Raw genomic sequence first — 18,752 nt, forward strand, 5'->3', positions numbered from 1 at the left:
GAGGCTTTCGCTGCACTATGTGTCGAAAGGTCATTGGGCCCGATTTTCGCAGTTGGCGGGCACTTCTTGGCAAGGGATCTCCCCCGTCTTGAAATTCGAGCATGTCTAATGCACAAGATGACAACACATTTATTCCAAAAGGGTGCTGCACAACTAATAGGAATTGAACCCCCACCAATCCCCACACCTCAATCTCATTACCAATGAGCCAACACTCTTTTGGTGAAATATGTGAGCGCAGTTTGTTACACAATCTAGTGTGTAACAAGAGCAATGGACAACTTGCACATAACCCCAGCTGCCCGAGGCTGTGTGTAACCACCCTAAGCCTAGGATGCCAGCCCAGCGGTGTAAATGACACTCTTTTCCTTTTGCCCCCTTCGTCTATCTGTCCAAGGTATAACCTATTAACCAGCCTTTAAGCATGACATGCAGGCAGGCCATCTCTACGACATGCCATCTGAAATGTGCAAACCTCCCGTGTGACGCTAGTTGGCCTAGTGCTACACAGAAGTTGCTAGTAAGGGAGCAGACGAGAGAGAGAGAGCGTATCTACTATGGAACATCACTCGAGCATGCGTTAGAAGAATATCGATCTAGCTAGTCCGCCTCCCTGAATGAGTCCGAACGGCCATGGCGCTTCGTAGACGCGCGGTTCGAGTAAGCTCCTCGTCCTCCTCTTCATCCGACTCAGAAGCAAGAGGAGAAGGCGGGGACGACGACGTGTCCTTTGACGCTGCGTCCGGTCCCGTCGAAGCACCTCCTCCATTTCTTGTGCAGGTTGAGGACGACGACGATGACGAAGAAGTGCAGGTGCTGGACATTGATCCTCCTCCTCCTCCGCCTCCACCTCCACCTCCTTTCAGCGGCCCTTCTGACACAGATTCTACCGGCGTCCCCGCTGCTGTCCCTGCCGCCATCCCCTCCGCCCTAGAGTCCCTGCTGCACAGTTTTGGCATCCATCCTGCGCCGCAATGGCTTGCTGCTTGTGTTCGCAGCTTAATGGTGGATAGGCCGGGCTTCTCGCAACTTCCTCTGTCCCAGCAGGCCGAGTGCTGTCTCGCCCATTTTCTCGTGGCTGATCTGAATACCATGGGTTCCGCCATTCTTCCTCCCCAAGTTCATACGCTTCATGCAACTGAGCTCTCCGGACCCTTCGTCTTGCAGGTCAGTTCCTTGAGAATAACGCACTAATGTGTCTCAGAAATAACACGTTTCAGATTGCCAAGGGGCTTTAGAAACGAAATGATTTTGTATTTATTGAAATGTTGGGGCTTACATTGATATTCGGAGTCAAGGGGCGCCCAATTTCCAAACCTTTGACCATGGGTTTTTACAAGTGCTGACATTACAACTTCCATCTTCGTGACCACCTAAGTGGAGCCATAATCAACTTCTTACATCATACACTATACAAGGGGCCCCACTATTGCCTTAAGAATGGAACTTGTGACTTTGGGTTTATTACACCATTTTACTACCACTTGAGGGGGTGGTTCTTGGCATTCTTAGTGGCTTTTGCTTGAGCATAAGGAGTATAGTTTACGAGCAGTAAATGTCCCATTGTCAACTAAAAATAGAGGTTTAATGTAAAATGAGATGCAGAAACATATAGATTCCCAGCCCCTATAGAAACCAATATCCTAATATGACAAATGGGACTTTAAAAATTTAAAGAAGAAGGTTTAAGATGGGGGCTTTTTTTGGGAAGGATTGGTTGGCTGGTTTTTTCTTTTTTCCTAGCCTTTTTTCATTTTAAAAATTTCTTTTATTTTTGTAAATCTTCTCTTTTATTCTTTTTTTTTTTTTGCTTTGTCTTTTTCACCTATATAAGTGGGAAGCGCTTGTCCTATTTTCTCTTCTTGTTTTCGAAAAGATGGATGGGACAAACTATTGAAGTGTAAAGGATATCCCAGTGTCCATGTTGTGGAAAGACCTTGTACCTTGAGAAATGTTGGAAGAAATAACCTTACCTTCATTTGAAAGCGAAGGAAGGAGCCACGGAGCTTTCCTCTCGAGTCCCTCTACCTCTACCTCTACTCTTGCTACGGAGTCAATCTTTCTTTTCATCTAGGGTAAAGAGGCCAATAAAGTAGCGCCTTCCAAAAGGAAAACACACCCCACCCCAATTGAGTGACAATTTTACAAGAAAGATGTGGCTTTTTTAGCCACTTAATAATATAATATGAATTTTTAAAAATTACAAATGAGCTTAACTTAATTCAAACAAGTGAGCCATGTAATTTTTTTTATATTTAAGATTTTGTAAAACCCTAAAGTAATGCATCCTCAAGTGTCACTCTATCGGCCCCTCCCTATCCATCTTTTATGAACCTTTCATTTGTAACTAAGGCTACTTGATAAAAATATCAAAATGTCCTAATATTCTTGCTCTAGATAATATAAATAGTTTGACCATTAAAAAAAATTATGCAACTCACTTGGAAAAGAAAATTATAATGAAGGATTGTTAGATGATAATCTATTGGCCCCTTTACCCTATTAGTCGAAAAAGCCTTCTTTGGCTCTCTCTTCTTTTGAGAGGCCTTGGCTCATTGAAAGCGATGCATCGTGTCATGCAACTCCATAAGGAGAATGGCTCCAAGATCTTCACATAGAGGAGGGTATAGTCATTGTTGGTAACATTATATCGGTGCCTATTTGTGGTGTTGGCACCTTGCCTTTATTGTTTGACCACTCAGGCTCAAAAGTTCTTCATGTTGTGGATTTGGGCCTCCTCCTCTTAGTTCATGGCCTTACTAGACTTGTTATTGAGTTATCTTCTCCAAGCAGGCCATATTTGTGTTGAGGATTTCACTTCAGGAGCCATTCTTGCAAGAGGTTGGTAGGAGAGGAGGCTATAAAGATTCCATTTGCCTTTCACAATGGAGGGCTCTCTAAGGTAGTTTTCTATTGCTGCACCTGTTCTTGTTTGTACATCTCCCATGCTAAAAGCTTTCCTCCCTCTCCCACCACCTCCTTTGGTGGTTCCTTGTACTCCCATTTGTTTCACAGGGGGATGATCTCAGTGATGTGGTCATGGATTGCTTGGTCCTTTGGTGGTTCCTTGTACTCCCATCTGTTTCACAGGGGGCTGATCTTAGTGATGTGGTCGTGGATTGCTTGGTCCTTTGTGTTCCAAAGGAGAATTTCTAGGAATCATGAGGAGATTCTTTAAGTATTGCATACTTCTTGGAGCCTTTCCTTCATGTAGTTGCCTCTTTCCTTTGTCATTGAGCTATCATCCCTTTTTGCTTGTAGGTCCATCCCATGCACCTTGCTCCTATTGCTCTTTTTTGGTAGCTTCCAATGCTTTTAATGGCTCCTTGCAATCTTCTATCAATCGGGTCAGAGACTTGGCTCACCTCTTTCCAACTGGATATTAATAGAGTGATTTGCTTGAGGCCTCTTCACTCCAATTGGCCTATGGTGGTCTCCCATTGGATTTGGAAATCATTTGGAGAGGGTGTCTTACTCCTTGGTTGGCATTCTTCATTGAGGGATTTCATCGGCAGTGGCAAGAGTGCCACCCTTGGGATTTGTTCCATCTCCTTTGGCCTTATGCTATATCTAGGATCTAAGAGGGGCTGTTAGTAGTTGCTTGTGTCATGTATGATCATCTCTTGGCTTTGAGTGTTAGTTTGAGTGGGATGAGGACATTCGAAGCTCCGATGGTGTTTTTATCTGTCATTTCGTTTGTCCTAGACATTTTAGGTGGAGGTCCACACTTATGTTTGAGTCCAGGCAGCCTATTTTCCCTAATTTTGGGCATGCATTCATTGCCTTGGGTAGAGTGGACAATTCCAGGCTGGGTAGCATTTCAGAACATTTATTATGCATTTCACGGCACATTTTACTGGTCCAAGCTGTAGTAACTGTAGATCGTCCAATTTCAGCTTGTGTGCCTATTTATATTCTGCCCTCCACCTCCAGAGTTAGTCACTTCTCACTCAGCCAGCCTCAGTTTTCTCTCATCCTCTTGCTTCCATTTGGCACTCACACTAACACTTAAAGCTGTGTGTTGGGCTAGCTGTTGCAGCCCAACATTCAGTCCTTTGTCACTTTTGTTCCTTCATTCCACTACATTTCTTGTCACCTTCTTCTCGATTCACTTTGTGTTCACTTTCCTTTCCGTTGTGCACTCTCATAGACTCACTGATGATGCTGTGAATCACAGATCAGATTTTGTGGAAAACCTATGTCTGATGAGCTGATCAGCTCTCAACAGTTCATGGCAGCAAAATGCAGCAAATTTGGCCAGAATGATGATGTGGAGCTGCATTCAGTTGATCTCTTAACAGAAAATGCAGCTTATTGGGGATTTTGGTAGCAACAGTGGTATGTTTGGCATCACAGAGACATTGGTGTTTGTGTTTTCCTCAGGTATGGTCATTTCTTTGTTAAGCCACTTGAAATTTAGGGTTTGCATTAATCCATGATTAAATCTCTTTAGACCAGTCCCAAAGCACATAAATACTTATTTCGTAGTATGAAATTTCTTATTTTTGGCAATAGGTCAACTGCACCCTAAATCCTTTATAAATAGGAGCCTATGTGAATGCATCCATGATCCCTCAGCCATTATTCCAGCCAGCTATCATCAGTCCTCATCTCTCCCATTGCCATCTATGCCCCTCCTCCAGCGGATACCTCAGTTAGTGGTGGTTCTTGAGTGCTGCCTCAGGTATTTGTGCAGCCCACCAGCCAGGCAACTTGATTTAGGGAGTTTTCTCAGCATCAACACCATCAGTATCCTCTTGCCCAGCCGCATTTTCTTCTTCCTCAGCCAAGCAACCTGTTTCTGATCACTTCTCAGTGGCATTTTCACCATCCATCAATGCTGCCAGCTATGCAGGACACTCAACAGTCTAGCTACATCAAATACTCTGCGTTTGCTGCCGATTCAAACTGTCCAGCACTTGGTGATTGTCCTCTTGTTGTTGCCTACTACCTACAGCCTTGCATTTGCTGCCTGCTGCTGCCATCTGCATTTTCCAGCCTGGCAGGCCACCTTGCTATTGCCCCGGCTTCTGCTGCTCTTTTGATCAACCATCATCATCAGCACTCAGCCAGATCTGTGTTTTTTTTTAGCAGTTTCAGCTGTTATTTAATTGCTGCCATCTTTTTAACATCATTACAGATTGATGCTGTGTTCTTGGAATCTGTTCAGAGTAGACACACTGTTGGAGCTGTCATTGGTTTCTCGGACTCCTCTTCTAGGTCATCTCATCCTTGGTCCACCTGAGGCATGAGATTTGAGGCCCATTTTATCATACCAGCACATAGTTTGATTAGTTATTCATTCATTAGTCACTCTTGAGTTATTTTCTTCTTGGGTTTTACTGCTTTGATTGTATTTGTCGTACACTTTCGGTTCCATATCTCTATTCAAGTGTTTCTTTATATGGTATCAAAGCTAGGTAGACTTGGAGATATCTCAAGCTTGATATTGAGGAGAAGTATACAAAAGAGAAGAATGTCTCATCCACCATCACCAAATCAGTCTTCTCAAGAGTTACCTTCCTTGGCATTGATATCTATCTCCATGGGGGCTTTGAGAGATTGGCAACTAGCTCCAGTCTTTCAACAGAGGCAAGTGAGATGCATTGAAGATAGGAACATGGGTCAAAGCTCATCTATCCCTACTTATGCTTTAGTATTACCATCCAATGATCCCATCTTCAACCTGAGGAAGGTGCACAATAGTTTGAATGCCACTAACAAGGATCAAGAACTCCTAGTGGATGGAGGACACATCGACATGAGACATGTACCATTCTTTTGTTTGAACCCATCTAAATTGGTGAAAAGTAAATAAGTTGTATTTTCTAGGCCTTTATTAACTTCAACTCATGTATAGACTATGCACACAAATATTCGTGATAACCATGAAAGTTTATATATTGGTATATAAAGATTAATAGAGGTGGGACAAGATCAAGATCTTTAATGGGTTCAATGTATAAAGTTTTCTCCAAGTGTTGGCTAATCGCCTCCATAGGCATTTCCTTGCCATTGTGTACCCCAATCAATATGGCTTCATTAAGGTTAGAAACATTTTGCATAATGTGCTGAATGTGCAGATGGGAATCGACTATGCCAAGCACTCTAACCAGGAGGTGGTGTTAGTGCAGTTGGATTTGGAGAAACCTTTTGATTATTTGGATTGGTGCTTTCTTGCAAAAATGATGCATACTATGGGTTTTGTGCCGTGTTTGTCTTAGTCAATCTATACCATCAGTGTTGATGCTTCTTCCGTTATGTTAAATGGTGGTATTACTGACCCCTTCCCCCTTGCGTACTCGGTCCGTTGGGGTTGTTCATTGAGCCTTTTGTTTTTTGCCTTGGCAATGCATTTGGTGCTCATCATGTTATCCCATATGGTGAGCATTGGGCAGTTGGCAGGTTTATCTCTTCCTTTTGGACAGCATTTTGTTGCACAATCGCTAGCAAATGACACCTTCATGTTCTTGCATGTAGAGAAGGACAATCTTTGCAAGGCATTGGATGTTTGGACACTGTTTGGGTGTGCTTTTGGTCTCCATCTTAATGCTGCAAAATCATCTATCATTATTTGCATTGAATCTAACATCCATTTGTTGGGATGGTAGGGGGTGGTGGTGCCCCGTGGCAATGTTGTTAGCCACTTGGGGTATCCTTTGGGTGTTGATGTTCAATCAAAATACTTGTTGGAATGGATCTTTTGAAAGATGGCCTCAAAATTTATCTATTGGAAAACATAAGTGTGGCCCTTTCATGTATGCCTCAAAGTAGCCAATGTCATCATGCTACCCACGCTTACCGACTTTTTACCTCTTGTGCCTTGGAACACCGCTTCTTTGAATGCTCTTACCAAACATATCCGTTTTATGTTGTGGAAAAAAGACTCCTTGCATGTAGGTATCTCTTGGATTTCTTGGAGCCATGTTTGCACCTTGAAAAGCATGTGTGATGGGGTGATTTTGGGTGTACGGAACCCATATGGTGGCCCTTCATTGGTTACTCTTCAGAACAATGTGTATTGATTGTCATCCTTGGGTCTCTATAGTCCTCTTTTTATTGGAAGATTGAGGTATTGTACATGGTAATACTAGTATACAGGCATCGTGGTGACACGTTCTTAATTCTGATGCTCACTTTTCCACATCCTCCTTCATTTTGGTAAATCATTTGGTTTCTTCTTGGAGGTTGTTCTTTAAAAGGCCCATTGGCATTTTGCAGAGGATCATCTGGAGGCAAATTTCTTGCTGTTGGAATTGTTGGCGTTGTCATAATTGCTCTCTTGGGATGGGAAACAAGAGGATCGGCCCAAGTTCATTTGTATGGTACATCTAGGTTTGTCTTCTATTGTGGATGCTGCTTTGATGATGCGGGGGGTTGATGTCTTTCCGTATGGCCGGAAGACTTTTTTGGATTCCTTGTGGATACCATGACTTATGGGCCGGATTGAATGGTTGATGCAACCTATGTAGCCTTTTCCTGCACTTGACTCAGTTTGCACTTGGCAAGATTGGGATCTTGCCAGCCATCTTTGTCTTTAAAAGGCTTCACCTAGATAGGTGTATTTTCTCTTCATTAAGGACAAGCATTGGCTGGTTACTAAAGCCAATGCAATTTGGGGCATGCATTAATCCAAGACTTGGTGGAAAATGATAGTGATGGAAGGATGGTTGAACAAGACCACGTTCAAATGCAAGGTCTTTCTTTGGAGAGTGATCATTGGTGGGCTTCCCCTTACTTCTGCCCTTTCGAAGCGCGGAATCTCAAATGGCGGCTGCTTTTTTTGTACAACCAGTGTGGAATCTTTGCATCATAGATTTATTCCTTGCCCTTTGGCTAGGAAATTTTGGGCTCTTCTGACAAATATTTGGCAAGTTGTTGTTGGTCTATCATTGTGTGACTTTGCAGCTTTCATGTCATCTGACTTTTGTATGGGTTTTGTGATTTGATATAATATAAATTACCCATTATATGAGAGAGAGAGAGAGAGAGAGAGAGAGAGAGAGAGAGAGAGAAAGAGAGAGAGAGAGAGAGAGAAGGGTAGATTAGATCAAAGCAAAGTAGAGCAGATGATTTAGGGTAGACCAGCCTGATCAGAAGGCCGAACATAACTTGTGTACTTTGTTGCTACGATATTCATGTTTGAATTGAACACCGTTTTTATTGATCAGGTGGTGGAGGCCTTGGGGCCTGATTTGATGCTGAGGAGGGGGAAGAAATGGTTCCATGTACCAAGATGGCGGATCCGCGTTCTGAAGTTCAACCTAGTCTTGATGCGTAGTCACCAGTCAAACGCAACAAACATGCTTCTGATGCTTTGATGGAAGATCCTGAGGAACCTCCGCTAGATGATCACCAGACAGTCCTGTGCACAGGTCATGCCTATCACTGAGGAATCACAAGATTTAGGTTGGGAACACTTGCTAGAGTTTGCTAATACATTACTAGGAGATTATGTCCAGCACAACTGTGAAACCTTCCTTGTCTAGGATTAGGATGATGTTTTAGAAGCTGCTACGGATATGAAGACAATATTCCGTTCACTTTCGACATTTTATGAAAGAGAGATTATCCTTTTCTTTATGGGTCGAATCCTGATGCTTTCTTGGATTCGCCATTGGTTGAATTCCCTTCTGTTGGGTGATTGTGTGGAAGAGATTTTTGTGGGACCATGGGGCTTTTATGAAGAAATGTTAAAGTTAGCCACGCTTTGTGATAATCTCTTAGCCAAAGTGCCTTTGTTTTTGACATTGTCTTGTGCCTTGGCAACCATTGGCTGATTACAAATGCTTGCTTCAATAGGAGAGCTTGGTATGGGTAGAAGTGGAACCTTGCCTTGCCACTCAACGGGGAGCATGGGCACACTTTGACTACAATTAGACATGACTTTATTGTGCACTTCAATCCGTCCACCCGTTGACCATATTTACAAGCATAGAGTGGAGGGTAACCCGATTAAGATAAGTCATGCACACTTGCCCCATCACATGGCATGGCAGTATGAGTGCGCAAAAACTGCCAGAGTGGAACAGGGACTAAGGCGTAAAGCTCAATGGGGAGCATGCCACGCCTAGATTGCAAGGGTCCTATAGGAGACACCTTGTGAAGAGAGGCCTAGCTTGGCCAAATTTGTCAATCCGTGTCCATGGTGGGAGAGATCATTTGGCCACCTTGGAGTGGCCGCATCCATCCACCTGCTTGAGGCAGCATTTGACCATCGTGGGGTGGCTGCATGCCTCATGATCCAAGAGGTGCGTCTTGAGTATGCACCTCCCCTTGAAGAAAGTTGGGTAGTAGTTGCTGGATCTTTGGTTTGGTTCCACAAGGCCCCTTCATGAAGGGGCCATACCATTGTCTTGTGACGGTGCGATCCCATCACTTCGCACGATTTTTCTTTCTTTGCTTGAATTGTTCACTTGTAGGAGCACTTGGTGCTGCAGGAATGCGCCAAAAAATACATGATGCTCTTGCATGGCTCTTTGTGCGCCGTGTGAGTCCATTGCACTCGCGTTAAGTATCCTTCCCTCTTTGAAGCACACTTGGAAGAGGATCGGGGAAGGTCTTCTTGTTTGGATTGGAGAGTTGGAGTGTTTAGACACAGCATGCCGACTTGATGGGTTGCATCAAGTCGTTGTGCTTGCAAAGAAAGAGTGATCTTCTTTGTGGTGAAAACCATTGGGCCTCTATCACCCAGATATAGCGTTATCACGCACAAGTTAGATAGGCAACCCTTTGGCAGATTGTTTCATGCTATGCCTAGGTGTATGTTGGGGCCCTTGATGGGTGAATCAAGCATTAAGGCACAGAACGCTTTTAGGTCGATCAAATGCATAACATCGAATCGCCTAGCTTGCATGGCGCAAGCAATTACCTGTGGTGTGACTACTTTGACTTGGCCCTCAATGGCTACATAATACGTGAAGGCATAGGAGGTTGGATGTGGGCTTGCGTTGTGCCCCGGCACCCACTTCCATTTGGGACCTCTACATGTTCGGATTTGTCATTGGTACACACGTGCGAGTTAAGTCTTCACACCTAGCTCGTTCCAACTTGGCTTGCCCTATGACGAGCTGAATCTAGCATGAGTAACTTGTCAGAAGTGGTGTACCAATGGAAGCGTAAACATAAGCTGTAATAAACTGCTGACACACAAGACAAGAGAAAGGGAAAGAAAGAATACAATACAAATGAGAAGTATATCGGGAAGTGGAATCCATATATCAAGACATCAGACAATACAGAAGCGATGTGAGTCACCGGCTGTGGAGGTATTGGCACCTGCTCCCTCCCCCCAAGAACTGTCAGGTGATGAATGAATGAGGAGGGAGCCTAACCATAAACAGGGCAAATAAATGCTGAAAATATGACTGGTCGGCTAGCATTAAATGTTGGCCGACTGGCTGCAAATAATGCCAAACCACAATAAGTGATGACAAATAAAATGCCTAAATAATATTTGAGCCCAACCTGCTGTACCACAAGTACAGGCTCAACTATGAACTGACTCATGGGTGATCTGATACAATACAATATACAATGATAATGTTGCATCATAGTACATACAACAATGTCCACTAGAGTAGAACCATGGATATCCAAGTAGTGGGTGCGCAAGCCACCACCAAGGTGCCTCGGAAAGAACTTGATGTCGATGTCGATTCTACCAGCTCCTGAAGATAGAGAAGATCATAGCAGCTCTCAATGTCTGTCAACAATGCCTCTGAAGTAGCACACGTGACCGTCTTGTCACCAATGCCGCAACGCATAAATGACCATGAATTCCCCTTCTTTGGCTAGACTGCCAAAGTGTCCCCTCATGTGAGCTCCAGATGAAAGCCACCTGCTCTCTGTCAAAGAACCATCCCATCATGAGCTTGGATGTCAATCCCATCTCCAGGATTTGTACCTACCAGATTTCAGTTGATGCGTCAGGGATGTCCCTCCCTCGTGAACTTGGATGTCAATTCCATCTCCAGGATTTGTACCTGCCAGACTTCGGTTGATGCGGCAGGGATGTCCCTCCCTGGGTCCTGTACATCTGTATAGAAATATAGATGAGGCACGACTCTCCCATCTCACCACCCTCTCATACTCCCTCTCTGGGACAGGAGAGTCGTGAGGGATGACTTCATCACCACCACTAGAAAGCAGCTGAGGAAGGGGCCACTAAGCCCTTCCCACGATCGGAAGAAGAAGATTCCTTTCGTGCCTTGGACTTTGCCTTGGCCAGAGGAGCTAAGTCGGAATCTGAGGCAGATGATGACTCGTCGTTGGAGTCTGCTTCCCGCTTCGTCTTGTGCTCCTTTTTCTTCTTGGAAGCTGCTAACTCTTTGCAGTCCTTTCTTAAATGACCTTTCTTGCCATAGTGGTAACACTGGGCCTTCGACTTCTTTGTCTTCAAATCCCTCTCTGAAGCGGCAAGAGCCTCACCTGAACCTCCATAATGTGACGGAAGCCTCTCGTGTAGTCGCAAAGTAGCCTCATGCCCAAGTAGCATCAAGGACATATGAAGAAAACTTACATGAGTCGTAGATGTCTGCGCATGTAAAGCATTCGCCACTCCATCAAACTCCCGAGGAAGCTTGTAGAGTACCGTACCAACAAGATGTGCCTCTGATAGGGCAGATTGCATAGTGCGAAGATGGTCTTGGAGTTGGGTAATACGTAGTAGGAATGATTGAATTGTATCTTTGGGTTCAAACTTCAGTTGCTGGAGCTAGCCATAGAGGGTAACGACCATCATGGTGGAAGGAGCCTCGTACATCAAATGCAACTTCGACCATACATCTGAAGCTGTCCTACAGGAGGTGACCGCCAGTAGGACTTCTTTGGAAATACATTGAAGTAATGCCGAATAAGCACGGGTATCATCCGAATCCCATGTAAGCATTGCCTCCTCATGGTTGTCTTCATTAAAATTAGATGGAACAGGAGAAGGCTATTGAGGACGTGCCATAGCTCCGCCAACCACGTACCATAACCGCTCCTGGATAAACCAAGCCTTCATCACCGCACTCCACGTGTAATAATCAGGGCCATGGAGCTTGTTATCAGTGGATGTGCACGGAGGAGCCATCTGTAGAGGATTTAGAAAAGAAGTAGAGAAAAGAAGGGATTTGGAGAGGGAACATAGCCAAACCACGAGCATAGACTGCAAAAAGCAAGAATTCACATACAATATAACCCAAAATGTGACCAAAATAAGACAAAAGTTGTTGTAAAAAGTCAAAAAATCAATAAAAAACTATAACAGCAAAAACGGCCTAATAATGCAATTGCCCAAATTGCCCAGCCAGGAGGAGATGCTGAGACACCAAAACGCAGGTTGAAATGAATGCACAGGCTGTACGGGTGTTGATGTCAGCAAAAAACGCAGGCAAAACAGGGTGCCTGGTTGGAGCAGCAGCCGCCTGATCAGCAAGGGTGAAAACAGGCCTGAAATCAGCAAGAAAACACAGCAGAAACACATATCCTGAAATCTGATACCATGTCAGAAGTGGTGCAGCAATGGAAGCGTAAACATAAGCTGTAATAAACTGCTGAAACACAAGGCAAAAGAGGAAGGGAAAGAAAGAACACAATACAGATGAGAACTCAGAAGTATGCTCGGGAAATGGAATCCATATACCAAGACATGAGACAATACAGAAGCAATGTGAGTCACCGGCTGTGGAGGTACTTGCACCTATTCCCTCTCCCAAAGAACTGTTAGGTGATGAATGAATGAGGAGGAGGGAGCTTGACAATAAATAGGGCAAATAAATGCCAAAAATATGACTAGTCAGCCAACATTAAATGCTAGCCGACTAGCTGCAAATAGTGCCAAACCACAATAAATGATGGCAAATAAAATGCCTAAATAATCTTTGAGCGCAGCTTGCTGTACCACAAGTACAAACTCAACCATGAATTGACTAATCTGCTAACATGACTTGGAGGGTGAAACCTCCTTGGAACCATCTTGGTTTGATCATGTAGCCATCCAACTACTACACCCTTTTGGTCTAGAGACCGAAATGGGCTTGAACGCACAAGTGGGCTTCTTAGGCAAAGGCATCTCTTTGAAGTTCACCTTAATGGTGAGTATGGATTGGGTGTCGTCCCATAACTCAGTCACTTGGGATCCATTCACAAATATCTATTTAGCATCATTAGTCCACACAAGAGGTACCCTAGCATTTGCCTCAACCTTGTTGTATGAGGGCTTTTCCCCCTCCGTATCAGCCATTTGAGTGCAGAGAGTTAACTCCTCATCGCGCTCATAGGAGTGGATGGTCACGTGCTCAGTAAATGTCATCTGCTTTCTCCTATTTGTGGACTCAGATTCATGAGGCTCAAGAGTCGACTTGGAAGTCTCATCCTTTGCCTCGAGATACAGTGGTGTGTTCTCAGTTTTTGCTTGCACGTCAGCTTGGGCCTTCATCTTCTTTCTCTTCTTGGAGTTAGCTTTGGATCCTTCTTTCTTTTCTGCTATCTGAGCTGTTTCTTTATTCGCCCGGCACAAGCAGATTGCTGGATGTCCATAATTTGCATTTGGGGGGGGGGGGGACTGTTTCTTTATACTTGTGGCTCTGCAAGTCTCTTGTTGCGTGGCTCTAATCCAATTCAGCATGGTAGGTGGCCTTTTCTTTATCCTCTTGACTGAGGGAGTTCTTCATCCTTGCGATATGCATTGTGATCTCATGAAAGATGGTCGTTTGTTTATCCTCTTGGCTCAAGGAGTTTGCTAGGTAACCATCATTTGCATCGGGGTTGCCCATTTCTTTATCTTCTTGGTGCAAGGAGTCTTGAAGAGTATCCGTATCGTAGTAGGGTGTGTCGGGGTAGGCCATTTCTTCACCCTCTCGGCTCAAGGAGTCTTGTTCCCCTTTTGCATCAAGAGTAAGAGTTATTTTATTGTGGACCTCATAACCACGTGCTCGGCCTTCGCTTGAATGTTGGGGGATTTCATCGGCATGAACAAAGAAGTGATCACGAGAGTTGGAACTCGACTCTGTGCCATAGGGGGGGGGTTCACCTCCACGCGAGCTCAAACACAGTGGCTCTATGCAAACCAGATCACCATAACCTTGGGCCTTAGCCCATCGTTTCATTACCATAGACCTTGCTGCTTCAATGGAAAAGGCTAGGGTGCTCGGCCTGTCTTCATCATCATTGAACTTCTCACTTGAGGCAAACTCAGTACTGGAGTAGTTGTCACTGCAACTTGAACTCGGCTTAGTGCGGTACGGGGTAGCACCCAGTGCCATGAAGGAAGTCGGGGTTGACATGGTTACTTGCTCTTGATCACTGGGATGGGGCTGATATGTCTTTTGAGTTGCGGGGCCCGGCATGGTGCCAATAGCAATCTCTGTAGCATAGTCCTTAGCAAGCCTTGTTTAAGGGTGCTTTCATACTCAAGGGTATCCAGTTGCCTGCCTCAACAAGTTGGTCACACTATTTTTCTATTTTAGCATTCACAGCTTTCAAGCTTTCTTTGATTTTCAGGTCACTTTGGGCCTTTGTGATGCGTCGATCCAATGTTGATAGCACTGAGTCAAGGGGCTTTTCACTACCTTTGAGTAGATTCACCTTTTTCGCATGGCATCTCCAAGAGCTATGAGTGTGCCATCTATGTCTTCTAGCTTCAAGTTAGTGTAATCCGTAGGCATATCATCAGTCACGAGGAGGAAGTTAGTCGCGATTGCAAGCATTGAAAACACCTCATCCTCCCTCACTTCAAAAAATTACTCTACATCGTGGAGAAACATGAATTCTTTATCGTCGATGAAGACTTCACTTATGCTATATATGTGACTGTCTATGCTCACCCGAGCCACCTCCTAAGGTGTTATCCACAGCAACTATAGCTCTATCGACTAAATGGTCTAAAGCTTTTACCTCTTATGCAGCCTTTGCTTCCTCTCTAGCATTGTCCATTTTGGTGAAGGCTTTGAATCAGGGACTTCCTTCAGTAAGCCTTGTCAAAAGATGATGTACCGGCGAGACAATAGGGTTTGCAGGGAGGAACACGGAGTAAACTTGGCAAATATGGAGAAGAGAAGAGAAGAGAGAAGAAACTCTGATGAATGGAATGATGAAGTTCCGAATCATGGAGTGAATGTGATACAAGGGACCAAGGGTGTCGTAGCACAAGGAAGATGATGAAGACAACCACGAACCACGAACCACGAACCACAATGTCCTCCTGAAGGGGTATGAGGGTAGTGGAGAGGTTGGAGAGAAGAGGTGACAGACTGAATGAATCAGCCGTGAGGAATGAATGAGAGAGTGGCCTATAAATAGGCACAGTCAGTCTAGGATGGCGCTCCTTTTTGGGACTGCATACCCTAAACGCAAAATGCAGAAACGCAAAAACGCAAACTACAAGTGAAGGGTTTCTCAACACCCACTCTCAAGCCCAAAAAGGGGAACAATAGAAGAGTGAGGTGGAGATGCAAGGCTACATGCTGAAGAATGCTCATGCAGCAGGTGCCATGTGGACAGTGTCCCTCGTGGGGAAATTGTTCACTTGCCCAAGCGCCCTAGTACAAAGATGATGAAAACATGCAATGCATAGGAGGAATGTCGGACTTTGTGTGGTGCCGAGAACCATAAGGATATGCCTGTACTCGATATCGAGAGGTGGCTCCATGTTGACCAAGTGACCAAGGCGAGAAGAAGAGGAGGAAGAAGATGTAGAGGATTTCTAAGATCCAAGATTTCCACCGGAAAGGGAACCTGCAGTAAAGACCAGTAGACAGAGTGAATTGGAGAATCCGAAACACAACCTTGAGAGAGAAGCCACTAGCTCCGTGCATCCATGCTGGAAGGAATACGAAGGCCTCGTCACCAAGTCGCGGATGAACCTCCGAGGTCCCGATCTAGGTGGTACCTAAAGATCTAAGGTATTAGTAGAAGAGATGACTGATCGAAGATAGCCACCCCAAGAAAGTAGAGGATGGGTGAAGAACTTCATGTGGAGTAGGTTTCCTCTCTGAGGTGGGAGGTGGAGGGTCCCCCGCTGAAGCCGTAGAAGAAGTAAATGCCCCCTTTGAGGGCAAAGAAATAACATCCCCCTCTGAATCCCCCTTTGAAGTAGATAGGGAATCCAAAAACTCATGGATCATGGACTCCGAAATGTTTGATGACAAAGGAAGTGCCGTCGGTCGTGCTGAAAAAGGTATCTGGGGTGCCGAAGAGCTCCCAGAGGTAGCCTCTCGAACCTTAGTCAAGGGTGGGGGTGGGGCTCAGAATGAGCAAGAGGTGGGCAACAGTCATGGTCTCTCAATGGAGCGGACTGGGTAGTCGAAGAAGAGGAAGGAGTCGAGTAGCCATTGTCTCTTGAAGGAGCGTATGACGAGGAGACAATATTAGACAATCATTGTCTCTCGATGGAGTGCACTACAGATCCGTAGGTCGTGGAAGCCACTGTACCTGAAAATAAGTGGGAGAAGACTGCCGCTGGCATTGCGATGCCCTATGGGCATGCCGCATCATGGAACCATCTTGAGTCATGGCGACTCACCCCCATGCCTCGACTTGTCTCACCCCCAAGGGGCCTCTCGACTCAAATGGAGGGCATAGGACTTGGCTGCCTTGGCTCCTTCGTGAACCTCACGGTACCAGGGTGCAAGAAAGGTGGTTGCTCCTTGGCACTACATTGGCCAAGCGCTCACACCCCACTATCCTCATACACACCCACCCTTTACTGAATCTATGTCCACACGAATTCGAGTTTCAGGTGCAAAGACAAGGTAGCGTGGTGCTAGTAGCCGAGTCCGTGTGCACTATGGATCTCACTTCCTCGCCTATCTTCCGACCTCCTTTCAACAAGACCAACAAGTTGCTACTAGTTCTCAGCCCAAAGATCCGGTCCATAGACTCCGAGGAAGTTCACACTAGCCCGTGATTCTGCTCCAGCTTCCGCATCAAGGACACATCTGGAATATGTGGTCTTTGATTTGTTTTCCTAACTCGAACCAAAGGTATCCGCCACTATCTACTTCCAAGGCATAGTGCCATGTTTGTATCAAGGATCTAGGTCCATCCATGCACTTGATGCATACCTTCTTTAGGTCTTTCAGGCGGTAGCTGCCCTGGAAGTGATTGAGAGAAGCAATCGGCATACATTTTCAGAAATCAAATGCGATCCTCCTTTACTGACATGTTTCTAATATTCTCATTATCAATCTTTAGGCCTTTTAGGCAATAGCTGCCTCGGAAGTGATTGAGAGAAGCAATCAGCATACATTTTCAGAAATGAAATGCAATCCTTCTCTAACACTGACATGTTCCCAACATTCTCATTATCAACCTTATCCTTAGTAAATGTGATTTTTCATTACTTTAGAAATGGTAGCAATTGATACAATAGGGATAGATTTCCCCTTCCAACTTTACATCCAAAGTGTGGGTCTTGCCCTTATGCTGAATAGTGATCACTTTAGCTCGTGAATCAATCTCTGCTTGCATATGAGGGCACCATGGCATACCAAGCAAGACATCACAACCCTCAAGTGGAGCACCATGGCATGCCAAGCAAGACATTCACTAGAGTTTAAGCTTAACTGGGCACCTTTGCAGGTCAATGTTTCACTTGTAGCAAGCTTGGTCATTTCATGGCTGAGTGCTCAGATAAAAAGGATGCTATTGTTACTCATAATGTGAATACTAATATGATGGTTGAGGCATTGCTCACTAGGAAATGGTCTCCACAAAAGGATATGGTTCACTATAAGCAACCTGTGCTTTCTTCAGACTTGGATGCTTTGGATGGGTTGATGTTTAGCACAGAAAGGGTAAGAAGGGTGATTTTTTGTAGCCAATGGGTTCATTGTCAGGCAATCAAGATTCCTTCTGTACATAGGATAAATCTTCGGAGGTGCCATGTGCACTTGTCATGGACTCATCTAGTTCAAAGCAAGCCGTGCAATCGAGATCTCAGGTTGAGCACACTCGATAGCACCCCAGGGATCCTTCGGCACACCTTGCTTTTGATTGGAAAGGTGAGGTGATCACCCCATGGGATCGTAAATATCCTCATTTTCTTGCGACTTCTTCCCTTGCGAAATCTACTCGCATAGGATGGAATGCTTTTGCGGTTTTGGCAGATTTTCTGGATGAAGGAATTTTAGAGGTTGTAGTTGTGAAGTTCAAGCAAGGCGTGAGCAACCTCGTCCATGAGTTCTTTGATTTTACATATGCGGATTGCCACTTGGAATGTCCGTGGGATCGGTTCCTGTAGTAAACAACATGACGTGGTGTATTTTGCATGAGAACCATAGGGATGCTTTGTGTGTTGTTGAGCACAAGAGCCATGATGATGCTGGTTGTGTTTTGGCTTGTCATGGATTCTATTTTTTTAATGCTGGCTGCAAGGCTAAGCACTATTCGAGCATCCTCATGGTTATACATGAGAAATTCTAGCCGGTGCTTGTTAAGAATGATGTTCACGGATACTTCCTGGTGATTGAGATTGTGTTTGAAGGGCATGTTTTATTGCTGGTTGGCCTTTATGTGCCTAACGACTCATACTGCACTGTCAAGCCCTATGGAGGTATCTTTAGGATTCTTGAGCCTAGGAAGACCAAGTTTGCTCATGGGGGATTTTAACATGTGTGTTGACTCATTAAATAAGATTTATAGTCTTGGCTTTCTCCATCTGCTTCATGATTTATCTTTCACTTGCCTCAATACTTGGCCATTTGGTCTCAACTAGACCGTATTTATGCCATGCATGAAGACTCCTTTTTACCTGAAATTTTGGAAAT

At 44.8% G+C, this 18,752-nt stretch overlaps 1 protein-coding gene across 4 annotated transcripts in view; it reads left to right on the forward strand.

Moving 5' to 3' along the window:
• Positions 1 to 419: 419 nt before the first annotated feature.
• The window catches only part of RMI1 (recQ-mediated instability protein (DUF1767)), a 107,615-nt gene continuing 89,282 nt past the window's right edge, over positions 420 to 18,752 (forward strand). For 2 of the 4 annotated variants that reach the window (XM_087677590.1, XM_087677589.1), the window contains exon 1: positions 420 to 1,167. In XM_087677590.1, coding sequence (XP_087533716.1) covers positions 634 to 1,167 — 534 coding nt within the window. In that variant the 5' untranslated portion in view covers positions 420 to 633. The remainder of the gene's footprint in view (positions 1,168 to 18,752) is intronic. The other 2 variants (XM_087677591.1, XM_087677587.1) reach the window with 2 other exon arrangements.

This window comes from Lygodium microphyllum, chromosome 5, assembly GCF_053477565.2.
Source record: "Lygodium microphyllum isolate KBCC chromosome 5, Lygodium_microphyllum_v1.1.10, whole genome shotgun sequence".
Taxonomy (NCBI): domain Eukaryota; kingdom Viridiplantae; phylum Streptophyta; class Polypodiopsida; order Schizaeales; family Lygodiaceae; genus Lygodium; species Lygodium microphyllum.